At 41.2% G+C, this 14,469-nt stretch overlaps 1 protein-coding gene across 1 annotated transcript in view; it reads left to right on the forward strand.

Annotated features, from left to right (window-relative positions):
* The window catches only part of LOC108885614 (cadherin-4-like), a 182,670-nt gene that overhangs the window by 61,574 nt on the left and 106,627 nt on the right, over positions 1-14,469 (forward strand). Inside the window, 1 exon segment of the mRNA XM_018680029.2 lies at positions 13,490-13,513. Coding sequence (XP_018535545.1) covers positions 13,490-13,513 — 24 coding nt within the window.

The following is a 14,469-nucleotide window of genomic DNA, read 5'->3' on the forward strand; positions in this document are numbered from 1 at the left end:
AATAGCGCACCAGTGCCGCATGGCGCGCATCAAGTAAAGATGTGTATCAGATAAAAAGTAGGACTTTTATATCTGTATCTACGTCTGTGGAAGTGTCACTGCAGAGCTGCGTGATGACAGCTGTATTTCTCCTAATGGCAAAATATTGGGCCAGTTTCTGCAGTTGTATTGGAATAGATCAGATTGGAGTTTATTGGTACTATACAAGACTGAATTGGGGAGATGATGGAATTTTACTGCTTTCCCACCACCCATAATACAGGACAGTTGTGTTTGCTCCACAGAGGGTGGTTTTATTGAAAAGCTCTTCTCACCGAGGTTATGCAGACAAATGACAGCATGACATACGAATGCAACCATCTGCTCCCTATGTGGGCTTTAGTAGAGGGCATAATTGCATTGTACTTTTATTGTGTTTGTTGTTTCAAGTCAATTGTCATCTCATAAAAATGCAAATACCGCACATATGGAACATGACTGAGTCACTGGGAGCAAAGAGAAAATGGAAGATTAAAGAATGAAAGAAAATTAGGGGAGTTTGAGATAGGGGGAAAAAAGCAAGAAGACATAGAAGAAAAAGTGTCAGAGGAAAATTATTTGTTGTGCCTCAGCCTGTTCAGAGAGAGACTCCCTGTTGGTGTGTTTCTTTGCAGCCCATTCCCTGAAACTTTTCAAATAACTCATGATGTTATTTGAGGCCTGTCAGGCTCCACATCAGAGGGTGGAACTAAGCATCAGAGATGGGGATGTAATCAAACTGAGACAAACTCTTGTACAACTCAGCGTTAATAGAACATTACTTTTGAAAAGGGTTAGCATAATGTTGAATTAGCATTACATATTACAAAGCAAACACTTAAAGGTACACTGGAATTTCTGGACCCTCTGGCGCACTATGGAGGAGTGTTTTGGCGAGTGGGTCTGGGTCATGCACGTATGCACTAGAACACAGAGGATGTGATTTAAATTACAGCTGACTGCAGAGGACAAATCTGTAACGTAACTGTAGCAATGCATAAGAAAATGGAGGGAAGGAAGAAAATGTAAATAAGGATGAAAAACAATGCAGGTTTCAAAAGGAAAATGAGCTTTGCAAATGTTTTATGATGAAGGAAATCCATTCAACACATTTATTGGTCCTCAAGGATACTCGCTGTGCCTTTTGGCGAGAAACACTGAATGAACATAACTGAGATTGTTTATAAGAATAGTTCACATTATAGCTTTAAGGTTTAACTCCCCATATGATATGTAATCCTAACTGTTAGAAATGGTCACTCACCTAATTTTATGATGACTCCAGGGGTAGAAAGAAGAACCAACCCTTTTAGCAAAATATCTCCCACACAATCTGGCAACTTCCATTGAACATAAATATCTTTTAGGATGTTGTTTTATGATTATTTTTTTTCATAATGTCACTGTTCAGAACATTTATACCTAGGAAAGTTACCATAAGTATCAGTTAGGTGATGTACCTTCATCCCCAGTGCTTCTTTCATAGCAGAAGTAAAAGCCCCCAGGAGGCCATAACTACTGTGTCATACATCTACATACACTGAAAGATTTAAGAACAATTTCTTACCTCCTACTTAAACAAACATGCATTTGGCATTTATTCAAATGATCACTTAAGGCATCTTTAACCATAACAATTATGTTATGTTATGATTAACAAGGTAGTGCCCTAATGTAAGCCATAAAGCCCTCCCATGCACATACACATGCAAGCACTTGGCCATGCCACAGAAAGTGCTAAAAAGCACACACCCCTAAGTGCTACCTTTAGTCCTTCACAAGAGGCGCTTCGAGCATGTTCCCTGTCCACTTAGTGCCTTCATATATCTAAGTGCTCCTTTTGACCTTCTCACTGTCTCAGTGCCCAGAACTGAGCTCATCACCTCTTATGTGACCCATTCTCTCAGGCTTGCTCTCTTGTGCCATTTCCCTTGAACTGCAACCAAAGACAGTGGAGCAAACACAAACACAGAAATCAATGCAGAGCCACTTGAAACTTACAAAAACCAAACTGAAGCTTTATTGCTGTTGGTTGCATGTGTTAGTCCAGAGCATTTACGAACAGCAGTAAATAACCATAGAAACAAATAATAACCAGGTCTGAAGAAAACTTTTGATTTTGAAAGTAATCAATGTTTGGATTCAAAAACAGTTATAACAAGTCAGTTCAAAAAGATGTCTTGTTGGTTGTGGAGATATACAAATTCAACTCTCAAACTGTGTAAAATGAATCTTAGATTTTCGTCACCATTAAACAAAGTCTTCAGTTCCATAAATACAACATCATTGACATTAATACTGTATTTATAGAAACATTACATTTATAGACCATTGACATTTTAGAAGCTGAGAGAGGTCAGTGTGAAAGAGTGCAGTTGAAATGATGCTGCAATTCAAAGTCTGGCTTCATTTCACCAGTTTTTCTCCAGTAAAAAGACTCGATGACAGATGTTTTGTGCCTCCACCTGTCAAAATGCTCTGTTGTTGTTAAACTGAATGGACCAGTTTAACAACCAGTTATGGGGATTCTCCCAGTCTGTCATGTTCTTTTGATGTCTCCAGGAAGCAAATCAGTGCACAGGGTCAGTTGGAGGGCTCTGTGGCCTTCGTTAGCTAACAGGAGTCTCTAAATCAAAGCTGTTGGAGGAGAAATAAGGACACTGGATTCCAAGGCTTCGGAAGTCTGAAAAGCTACTGAAATGCCACGTCCACTTAAAGACACATCTCCTAGCAGCTTGTACACTTTGTTCTCTTGGATCAGGATCAAAGACATTCAACAGTCATACAGTTGGTTTCAGTCCAGCTGAACTCACAGACTCACCTGTTTATTGCTGTGCATCATGTTTTAGTAAAAAGTGTTTTTTTTTTTTTTTTTTTTTTTTCGCTCTTTGCTTGGTAGTCACAGCCAAACAACCTGCTCCAAAACACACTACAGGGACTCTGACGAAGCAGTGTCTCAGTGCCGACATGCATCTCATAATGTACCGCACAGCTCCCTGCAGCAGACACATAATAGACCCCTAACGGACCCAAGGGAGATTGTTAAAATAACGCGGCGGGTTAGCTAAGACTAGCAGTGAAGTATTCCCGTGTGGGGATCATCAAATAGACACCTAAGGGATTGATGGTAGCCTTTAGCCGCCTCCTAATAGTCATATGTTGGACAGATTTGACTGCGAGGATGAGTCCCAGGTGGATGTGAAATACATCACAGTACCCGTTAGCTGCTGGTTGTCAATAGAATCCAGAGGATATGAGGGAGCTGAGGTGGGTTGGTTGCTTGGTGAGCAGGCAGCAGTACTCTTTTTTTTGGGTTAATGGTTAAATGGGGTTGCAGGGAGATGGGGTGGGAGGGTGCAGAGGCTGATAAGCTGACACAGTGCGAATGGAAAGAGAGTGTCTCGCTGATGCAGAGGTGCAGTCTCTTCTCTTCTCTCATCATAACAGTTTAGCTGCTATTTTTGCTCTTTTTTCCCCCCCCTTTTTCTCAAATCTTCTCCAATGCATGTGATGAAAGTGGAGTGAGAAAAAGCAGAGAGAGGCTGTGAAGCCCCTTCCTCGGTGCCCACTCCTTGCCTGTCACCCTCATCATCTCCCTCTCAGCCCCTGCGGATCCACAGGGTGTAACTATGCACCTTCTGTCCTCCCCGGTCTGCCCGGCTCTTGATCTTCCCAGGCCCTCCGCCATCCTTCACTGGTCTTAATGACAGACATTTATTTAATTCAAGCTACTGGGAAATGAGATTAGTTTCGATAGGGGGGGGAGTTGAGCCAGAGAAAACGAGAGGGAGAGAGAAAGTGAAAATGTGTGTGCCTATAGCCTGTCACCTGCATACCTGCCAGCTTTCGCAGCTTCAAGACAAGTTATTTTAAAACAATGCATTTAATGCCATTACAGTCCAGCGCTTGTCATTCTGTCACTCGCTCCATTGTGACTCACTGCAGTATGCCCACATGAGCCAGAAGGAAGACGATGATGGAGATGGTGCTGATGAAGATGATGATGATGATGACAGGCTGTTGATGCCGTTGGTTGGTAATGTGATCGCATCCACAAGACACTTCAACGCCGCGTCTTCCTTTATTATATTTGCAGCTCTGCCATTGGGATATTGCTCTCAACCAAACGGCAATGTCAGACTCTGCATGCTAGTGGAAGCATTGAGTCAGCAGTGTGTTGTGTGTGTGTGTGTGAGAGTGTTAGGAGAGAGAGAGAGAGAGAGAGCACGAGCGAGCTCTGCTTGACTCTGTGTGAGCTTGTGCAGTCTATCGCCCTCAAGCTCTGACACAGTCCACAGAGAGGAAACGGCGACAGGAGACCTCGTTCAGACATATGTTCAGTGTACTGCTCTTCATGCACACAGAAATGGAGGCATGCATACACACAAGCAATTGATTGTTCTTACATTAATATGAATTGTCAGGTGATCGTGTACACACACACATGCGCGCACACACACGCACACACAGCCAAATGCAAATCATATGAGATAAAGCATACACACAGGCAGCACAGAGGAGCACTTGGCTGCCTAAAGCCCCCGAAGCGCATGTCAACTCCTCCTTCCATCCCACTTTGGGGCTCTGCATTTTAACTAAACATCTGGCTATGTCAGCACCAGTTCATCACAGCAAGGACCCCCCACCCACCCACACACCCGCGCACATTGGGAGGCTGCATTCAGAGAAAAGTATGTGCAATATGCAGTGTGATTCATGGTGGTTCGGTGTGTCCGCGAGTGAGCGTGCTGCATGCATATTCATTTGGATTTAATCATCAGGCGTCAAGGTTGAAATTGCAGGCTTTGACTGGACAAACATATATGGGTGTTGAGAATAAATGCATGCCAGCGTGCACCCACAACTGCTAAGATGTTTACATGCTGAAATGGAACCACCTACTGGGCTATAACAATTAATCGGCCGCTACCTACAGTGCATTAACATTAAGGTTGAGTCACCCCATTAAATGTGTTTAGCCTCCAGGGAAAGTGCTATAATGTTAGCTGAGAGAAAGTACAAATAGCTCAGTACAAGGCAGATCCATTTTATATTTAGGGCCTAACAGCATACACGGATACATTAATGCCCCCACTCTGTGCAACAGGACTGATTTGACTTTTGAGGTTATGAATAGTGAAGGGTAAGACAATTACTGTACACTGACTTGACATTGTACAGAGAAATGAGAAGGCAGAAGACATGCCATTGGAGCTGTCTAATGGCCAGGTGGGGATTTCATCAGGCCCTGAGAGGGTAATTTTCATCAATAGAGTCATGTTCAGTGATTAGTGTGACTCAGCTGTACAGTAGTATTGCTTTTCTGAGTAAAAATGAATGTATCAAATTTGTCATTTCTGTTATTATTGAAGCCACCAATCAAAAAAGAAAAACAAAAACTGTATTCTGCCACCATCCAGTATTTTCTGTCGTTATCTGTCTTTTCAGATGTATAAAGACAGAATTGCTTTTTCATCTTGTTAGTATTCCCAGTGTTGATTTTATTGAGTTCTTGAGTCTTTTGTTTCCCCGAACACAAGAGCTGATGCAATTGACAATTCTTGAAAGCGAAACAGGAAAAAAACACCGAACGCTTTGTAAATAATAAGCCCAATGCTGACAAATGTTAAGTAATCTTCATCCTCTGGCTCTGGAGTTTGAAAAACAGCTAAGTAGCCACTGCTTATTTGAACAGACTATACCATCTTGATGACAAGGTTATTGGCAGGATTGATACTCTCGCCTGAGAAAACTCCAGCCTCTTGTATTAACTCATACCCAGCTGGGGAAATTAGTGATGAGCTCCTGACAGACTCTCTGATGGAGAACATTTAGAAGCTAGCGTCTCAGGAGGGCACTGAATTAACCTCTGAACGTGTTAGAGGCTTTTTCTCGTGAACAATATGGAAAAGATTTGTTTGGACAGATGTATATGTGAGCGAGCATCAGATGTGTGAAAGTGCGCTACATGTGAAACAGGGTGAAATCTCCCCCAGACCTGCTGCCTGTCTGTAGCTAAGGCAGTGATGTCATAACATATTAAATCACAAAGTTCTGTTCACTAAGTTATCGTCAATACATCCCCAGTGACACCCTTGTAGTTTGGATTGCAGTGCACGTAAGCAATGCTTATCTCTGAAGAAAAGGGGCCTTTAGTGATTACAGTGTATTGGCAGTTGGGTGTGTGTAACAGCAGTCTCCTGAAGTGCCCCATTACCTCTGATTTAAAGTGTGTACAGAGCAACAGGCCGAGTGATACAGTCCCTCCTCTGATGATACCAACAGCATTCTGCTCACGGACAGGAGAGCTGCAGAGAGAGAGAAAGGGGCAAATTACAGGAGAGAAAATGGGTCTTATTCACAGGCATAGAATCACATTTTCTAACATTAATAACATTTTAGCATTCATCCTCTCCGTTTTACCTGCATTTGGTCTTTGGCTCAATAAAAATCTACATGTTTAGAGACGTGCATTAGAGGAGATACACTGAAAAGCTTTTTACTTTAACTACGCACACAATTATTCATGCAGCACTAGTCTGAGCTCATGTTAACAGCAAAATGTGCTTCAAAGCATGTGAACCTAACAAAATTTAACTAATTAGGCATTTCTTTTGAACTTGAAACATGTTGATCAAAGTGAATAATTCTGACAAAAAGACCCACAAGAGTGCAGTCAAACACTTTTACTGTAACTGAACCTTCCTAGTCATCAGGATAGTCAAGAGACAAAGTCATATATCCTCCAGTGTCCTGGCTGGTGTCATTAATCATCCCATATTCTGCAGCAGAGCTCAGTCAGATATACAGCAGCAGGCCTGCCAAATTTAATAGGAGAGAAAGACACGTGGTCACAAAAGAAGCTGTTTGAATCACAACAACAATGGCACTCTGCAGACACTCTGTTAATCTGTCATGCCAGTCAAAACTCTCAACATGTTGTCACCACGCTGGCCAAGAGGGATTCATGACTCATGGAAGAACAGAAGAGTGTTCTCCACCTTTAAAACTATATTTTCGTTCTTCAGAATCAATACTTCTGTGTTAAGAGTTGGAGTTTTAAAAGTCTAACTTTTCACTTCACTTTTATTTACACTCAGTTGGCAGTTTTAGTCTGTTTCAGGCAAGTGTTGATTCAACTTTATGGCCATTTTCATTTCAGAAGCTGCAGCCTGTAGTGCTGTTGAATTGTATTGCATTATACAAACAAGTGTTTCTGTTATATTGTCTACCCCATTTATCAACGAGGATAGGCTAAATAACAAACACCTCTCTATACAGTATAAAACAATGTAGCTCAGCACCACCAAAAGCCATACCCTCCAAAATTATCATACAGTTTTTTGCTACTGCTGGAAATTAGGGTGTTGAGAGCAGTGAAAGTAAAACAAAACAGTAAAGCTACACACCATAAAAACCAAAACAATGAGCTGAAAATGCTACAATGCACCATAAAGCTGAAAACTGCAGCGAGATCTATAAAGTCAGGTGATTATTCAATATGGGGTTGTCACTGCAAGCAAATCTTTGATCATTACTCACAATGATTTGATTCACAGTTGGAAATTTATAATATTGAAAATATTAATTAGAGCAGCCTCAAGTAATTTTTTTTATGAGAGTTTATCTATCTGTCTATCTATCTATCTATGTGTGTGTGTATATATACACACCACATGATGTGGTATATATGATTTTATTTAGATAAACAATCTGAGCAGCTCTTCCACTGTCACTCGCCTAAAGAGGCTTTCATACCTTTGGCTATCAAGGTCACATACACTGTAATCTCTGTCAGTATGCACACACAGGAACGACTGGCATCCATCAGATGCACACAATTTGAGACTTTTGAATCACAGTCTCCTAATCTCCTAAATCCTAATCTTACCATATGGAGTTGAAGGTTGAATTGCACGCGAGGAGCCAAGAACACTATATAAACTTACTTGTCTGTTAGCCTAAAATAAAATCTCTTTAGGCTGTGACTGTAGCTTATGTGCTGCATTGAGGGTTGAGTGTACGATTGCTCACTCCACAAGGGTCCTATTACCACAAAACGTTAATGCTCCATGTCATTGTGCTTCTATTCAGTCACTTTAGTATAATAATTAATCAAAATAAACATACAGCGCTTGACAATAAGGCTTTTATATTCGGCACTAATCAGACAACTCATTAGGCAGTAATGAGCCGACTCTGCCTGTTCTTGTCGTGTTTGGGGGAAGTTTGGCGCATGGGGAGAAGTGTTTGTGTGTCTTTGTGTGTGAGCACACAGATACACATAGGCACACATGCACCCCCACGTGCACACACACATTCACACACACACACACCAGCCGGCACTCCTGTAGTCCCACTCCAATTATGGCAGCATCTCACCCGGGAAGAAGCCCACTTACCCAGCATTCACTTTATGAATAATTGATTGTTTGTGCCAGTGTTATTTGTAAATACACGTTTGCTCTCTGATTAATAGTTTTCTAGACATACTCATTTGTTCAATTTGATTAGACTCTTAAATGTATTATTTATTAGCTGAAAATGCTCTCCGGTTATTAGTCATCACAAGGGCAACAAGAAGATTTGGCATAAGGACGCATCTGCATGCAAACAGACGCGCTCACATCAATCCACACTCACTCTCATGGCAGGTGGCAGTGCGTGTGTGTGTTTGTGTGTGATTTAACACGTCGTTTGGAAGTTGTGAACAGTTTCACTGCCTTTCAGCATGTACTAGTGAATGCCTTTTAGACTTACAGCTTCTTTTTCAAATCTTTGATCATATGAAAAGTAAGCAAGTTAAGTATTTTTCTCCAGTATATTAATGAGATCCATGTGCAAATGTATTGAAGTAGATGAATGTAGAAACATCAGACACTTACCATTTCACAGCAGTGAGAAGACTGTGAAAGGTTATCAGACAGACAATGCAGATGTTGTTTGGTGCTTTGTGAGAGCTCAAAATGTTTCTTTTATGTCGCTGATGAAGGAAATGAGTAACTGTGACCTTTTTGGACGAGTTTGTAATATGTGGGAGTTACTCGCTTTGACTGATTCTTTTCACTGCAGCAGAGTTTTTCGTAAAGAACCAGGTGAAATGTGTTGGATGAGTTCAAAAGAAAACGGATAGTGCGGTATGCAGGATGTTTGTCAGAAGTTTTAATTTATGCATTTAAGAGCAAAGATGACACGAGCAGCACAAGATCATCACTGTGACAGGGCAGCCACCTGTTTCAGTGCTGCTCCTTTACTATTCTTTAAATCTAAAAAGAACATTGAAAGAGTAGTAGCCTTTTGAAGGTTTTACAGGGCATTTATTCATCTATCTCCGTGTCCACTTTTTAGTCAGTGCACAACTCCTGTACAATCTGTCAAGCAATATGAAATTTAAAACTGTGGTGCCATATTTAAATTATCTGCAATACAACACTCAAATGTTCTATGTATCAGTTTAGCCAGCGGCAGCAGACATCAGTTTGTCCCACTGATGTATTCTTACATCAATGGATGGTGGAACATCTATATGCAGGCTTTGGCTGGTTTTCCTCTTTTTGCCCCCAGGGAGTGCACAAGCTCGCTATCAGAGATAAAAACCACATTTTAGATTTGTGAAAATGACTCAGGGTATGTGCAGTCGACAATACACGTTACTATTCATTCTATAGCAAGGTCTTTTTCTGTATTCTGTTCTTACTGCCAGAGAGAGACATCATGTGTGTGACTAGAGGGTGCTTGAAAATCATTTTGAATACAAGGCTGCATACAAAATACCATCAGGAGCAAGATAACAGTTGTGATTGTGATGTTCAGCCTTACAGTTAAGGCTTGTGACATCACCAGCTCAATTCATGCAACTGAGCAATCAGCCTGCACACCTGGTATTCATCAGCTGTTGTTTTCCCCTCACCTCCTGCTCCTGATGATGGATCAGGGGGTGAGAAACCTAACCTTATGCTCACTGGGTTTGTATAGTAATATATGATAATGATACATTTAATAATATAACCGTGTATCCATTTGCTGTGATTGCACCTGCCAGAGATGACATAGTTGCTAACAGAGTTGCAGGGCCAATGCTTGATATGAACAAGAGTAGAATAACAACACATTTCATCGAGGTCCATCCAAAAGGTCAAGTGTGCGGGTCATAGAGTATCCCATGCCAGCTTACACACAATGCAACCTGTACATGTACATCTTTGTCAATAGGCCTTTTTCACTGCTAACATTTTGACCTGTTATCAACAATGGCTCTGTTATATTCAAGTGTCCCAGTAGGTCCAGACATTGTGACAGTGATACAATACCAGGACCCTGAAACTGAAACAGTTATATGGAATTCAGCCATCATTAATACTGTTGTTTACAGCTGTATTTTTTTTCTACTGTGATGTCAAAATGTCATGTGAAAATGGTCTATGTACTGTAATTGATACTCAAATGGTTGATTGAATATAGGCCCTCCACGTTGTGGTACACCTTTACAGGAGTTCATCTGCCTGATTAGACCTCTTCTCAGGAGAGTTTGGGTGTAACACTGTGCATGACTGACATCTCCTTGACACTACTGTTGGCTTTGTTACATCTGTCAGTTAGGGAAAACTTACACCTATGTTTGATTTCCTCACAGGTTGATGTCCCCAACAAACTACTAGCATAGCTCTGTGCAACTGCAAACAGTAAAGAGGTCTAATGAGCCAGAGTAAATGAAAACACCGGTGTAGGTGTGCAGAGCCATTTATGGCAGACAAGACTGGATGTTAACATCTGTGGCAAATGTGTCCGTAATACCAAATTGCGCAGTTTTGAGTATTTTAGAATTGTGAATAGCGGGCTGTGGCTGATTTGGCTGTTACAGCATGTACAATGCTATTGTTGAAAACCTTGAAACCTGTTGCAAAGAGGTTGTGGACGAATGCCCAGCATCTCAGTGGGGGGATCTCACTTACAAAACTGACAGACATGGTGCATCATTGGTGTGTGTACATGTATTTGTGACTGGCATGTCTGTGTGTGTGTATTCGTGTGCCTGTGCATACCAGTGTGTGTTGCTGTGCTCCTCAGGAGTGCTAGCAGGCCAACTGAAGAGAGAAGGAAAAGCAGCTCTGCTCTGCACCATATGCCAAATATGAGCCTGCCTGCCAATTTGTGGGGGATACTGGCAAGTGCTAGCAAGGCTGAATTCTTGACAGAGGGAGATGAATAATTGAACATGTGCGGAGCAAAGTTCTGTTGGGATAGAGTGGGGTGCCTTTATACATGGAGAGAGGGAATGGAGACAGTCAGGCTGTCTACAAGCAAAACTCTCATTTAGATACTGATGTGTTTGCTTTTTGTAAACAAGTCAAAAGTTGCAGAGATTTTAAGATGAACTTGAATGGATTTATGGTGAGACGAGAGTGGGGGAAAAAAGCATGACTCATTGGTCTTTATGCATTTTGATCACAAACTGCGTAAACTAAAACCAAAGAGGACGAAAGCTGTCATCGATCTTGCAAGTGTGCACTATAACCACACAGAAAAATAAGATAAATATATATTGAAAAATAAAGAATGCTTGAAGAGAAATCAGTGTAACTTAATCAGTTTAACGGAGACATTTATCCAAACAGGGTATGCATTTTATATTACATTTTTAATAATTTAGCAGACACTCCAATGCAGATAAGCCTCAAGTAAATGCAACAGTAGAGGAAGCTTACAGGCTCTTACACCAGACTGACCAGTAGTCCAAGCCAGTCTTCTGACAAGAGATATTGATAATTATTGAAAATACATTGGATATTGACCTGGAAATACCAAAGGAATATATATTAAGTCCATATGTTTAAGGCAGGCATTTGCAAGTCGTACATTTGAATGTTCTGAGAAAAAGCAGCACCGAAAGTAGCACATCTAATTAACGCAGATGAGAAGAGGAGAATGTTGTTTGGCACAGCTCAATCCAGCATATTTGGTTTAGGCCTGAAATAAATGTGAGTGAGACTTTTAGCATTGACGTTGCATCAGATTGACCATAAATACAGGCTCCCAAGTGTGAGAAACTCTTAATGACAGCCTCCAAGTGGTGATTATATGTAGCATAAGAGACATTTTCCCATATGTCCCATCTTACATTTGGTGTCATCACTGAAGGAAGTGTATCAGCGGATTTACCTGACAACATACACTTAACAACATGCCTCTTAACAAGATTAACAGTCAACAGACATACTAGTGGCTCTGTCTAGGCTAAATACTAGCATTGACATCCTGTCATGCTCACAGTGACAGTGCTAACATGCTAAGGTCTAGCAGGTGTAATGTTTACCACGTTCACCACAGTGTTTAAGCCAAAGTACTTGACAAATTACATTTTTGACCTAATGAAGGCGCTAGATGAAAGGTTAAGGTATCACCAAAGATATTACAGTTCCGTTGTATTACATTTCATGGCGATCCATCCAACAGTTGCAAAAGTAGCAGGAAAGGTTAGCAGGATTATTCCACTTGAGACCATGAATGTCTGCATGCCATGGTATTTCCAACCAACAATTCTTGAGATATTTCAGACTGAACAAAAGTGGTGACATCGGAGTCAGAGTCAGGCTACAGGAGTGCCCAAAAACTGGGACAGTTTGATTCTTTTCAGCATTTCCTCCCAATTACTTGTGAGAAAGCAAAGATCACGTAACTAATATACTATGATATATAATTACTTCTGAGGGGATAACATTTTTCATTGCTAGTATGCTGAGATGTTGTGTTTTCAATCAGACTTATTATTTTTGTAAGTTTTGTCAGCTTCAATGTTTTCTAGATTAAAAAAAAAAAAAGTAATGCAATGAATGTAAAAACAACCTATAGAGATCGCCTCTGATTGAATCTCACTAAGCAACTCTGCTGAAGGACATAAGAAGGGCAGGCACTCAGGAGGGAAAGAGACGTCAAGAGCTTCCACGGCTGCATCTTGAATTTCTGTCACCCAGCTGCGGTGCCAAGGTCTGAACAAATACCGCCCACGACGATATACATAAGTGTGTGTATTGCGCATATGCAATATCCCGCAATTCTCCTGTGTTTCATTGAGTGAGCACAAGAGCAATATAGACACATCACAACAAGTGTTTGAAGATAATGATGAATCCCACTGCTTGAGGCAATGACAAGAAGTATAAGAGAGAAAACAAACTGTATTCTGGTTAAATAGTGCTGCCTGGATAATAGACAGAGACAAATGTGAGTGACTATGCAGTTGTGACAGCAAATTTTCTCCAATAGTAGCCCTACGTTCTGTATATGTCACTGTCTGGCTATTGCTTGTGACTTTCCATTAATCCTCAGAAATTGATCTGTTTTGTTCTCTTGTTTAACGGTGACTTTAGTATTGCTGTGCCACTTTTACTGAAACCTATTATGTTCTAATCATCGTCTTCTCTCTCCTCTCCCCTTGCCCTTTCTCTCTCCTCTCTTTCTCTCTCGGTGACAGATACCACCCTGTCCAGTGAACGTGGTAAGTACCGCAGCCGCACACTCCCTTGATTTAAAGCCATCTGTGCGTGGACTCTGCCAGCAGCAGCGGATTGGCTGTTTGTGTTGATGTGGAAGGAACCATTGTCAGATGTTAGTCTCAGTGGGGGGATCGCTGAGCCACAAACTCCAAAAGATCATTTGCATTACCAGAAAGCTATTTCCCTCTCCATCACATTGCATGTCACGGCAAATGTTGAAATGAGGAGAAAAATATCAAGCAAAGGCAATTATGAAAGCAGCATCCACCGACCCATGTGGCCAATCAGAATTTGAATTTAGCATATTTTCCCTGCACGCATTTTGCCTCGACCTACTTAGTCAATTTACCCCCTTTTGACTCCAATACTATTCAATAAGGAGCCAATAAGGAGTATCTTTTTCACTTTGTCTCATTCCAGCTCTAATAGAATGTATCTCCATGTAGTCTGAATAGAGAGTAGATGGATTCCCCCACTGTGGCAGCCCCTCATTTCATTTTATTTTCAAATTTCACTCCCCATGTTGTGTAGTTATTAATGGCTTCCTGTTCTTGGAGGAGCACTTTAATCACTTCGTCAAACAGGCTGAAAGAGAAAGAGTCCATCTGCAGCACTGCAGTGCTTTGTTTATATCCTTATTTTGCATGTATGCATGTGTGTGCGCTCTTGCCTGGCATCTAGTTTATCCTGTAAGCAGAATGACAGCATCTGTGTCAGCCACTTGACTTCTATCGCACTGCTCAGTGTACATGTAGATGCTCCTACCGTACATTTCATCATCATCAGTTTTTCAGTATGGCACTGAGGCAAGAAGGGATCTTGCTGAACTTTCTCCCTGCCCCACGAAGGATGATGGTTTGTGGCAAAATTGTCAAGCTTAAATTGGTGTGGTGGCATCACACGGTGTAGACAAAACACCACATGCTGTGTGTCTGGTCTTTGAAACCTCAAAGTGGCA

This window comes from Lates calcarifer, linkage group LG12 (assembly GCF_001640805.2).
Source record: "Lates calcarifer isolate ASB-BC8 linkage group LG12, TLL_Latcal_v3, whole genome shotgun sequence".
NCBI classification, from domain to species: domain Eukaryota; kingdom Metazoa; phylum Chordata; class Actinopteri; family Centropomidae; genus Lates; species Lates calcarifer.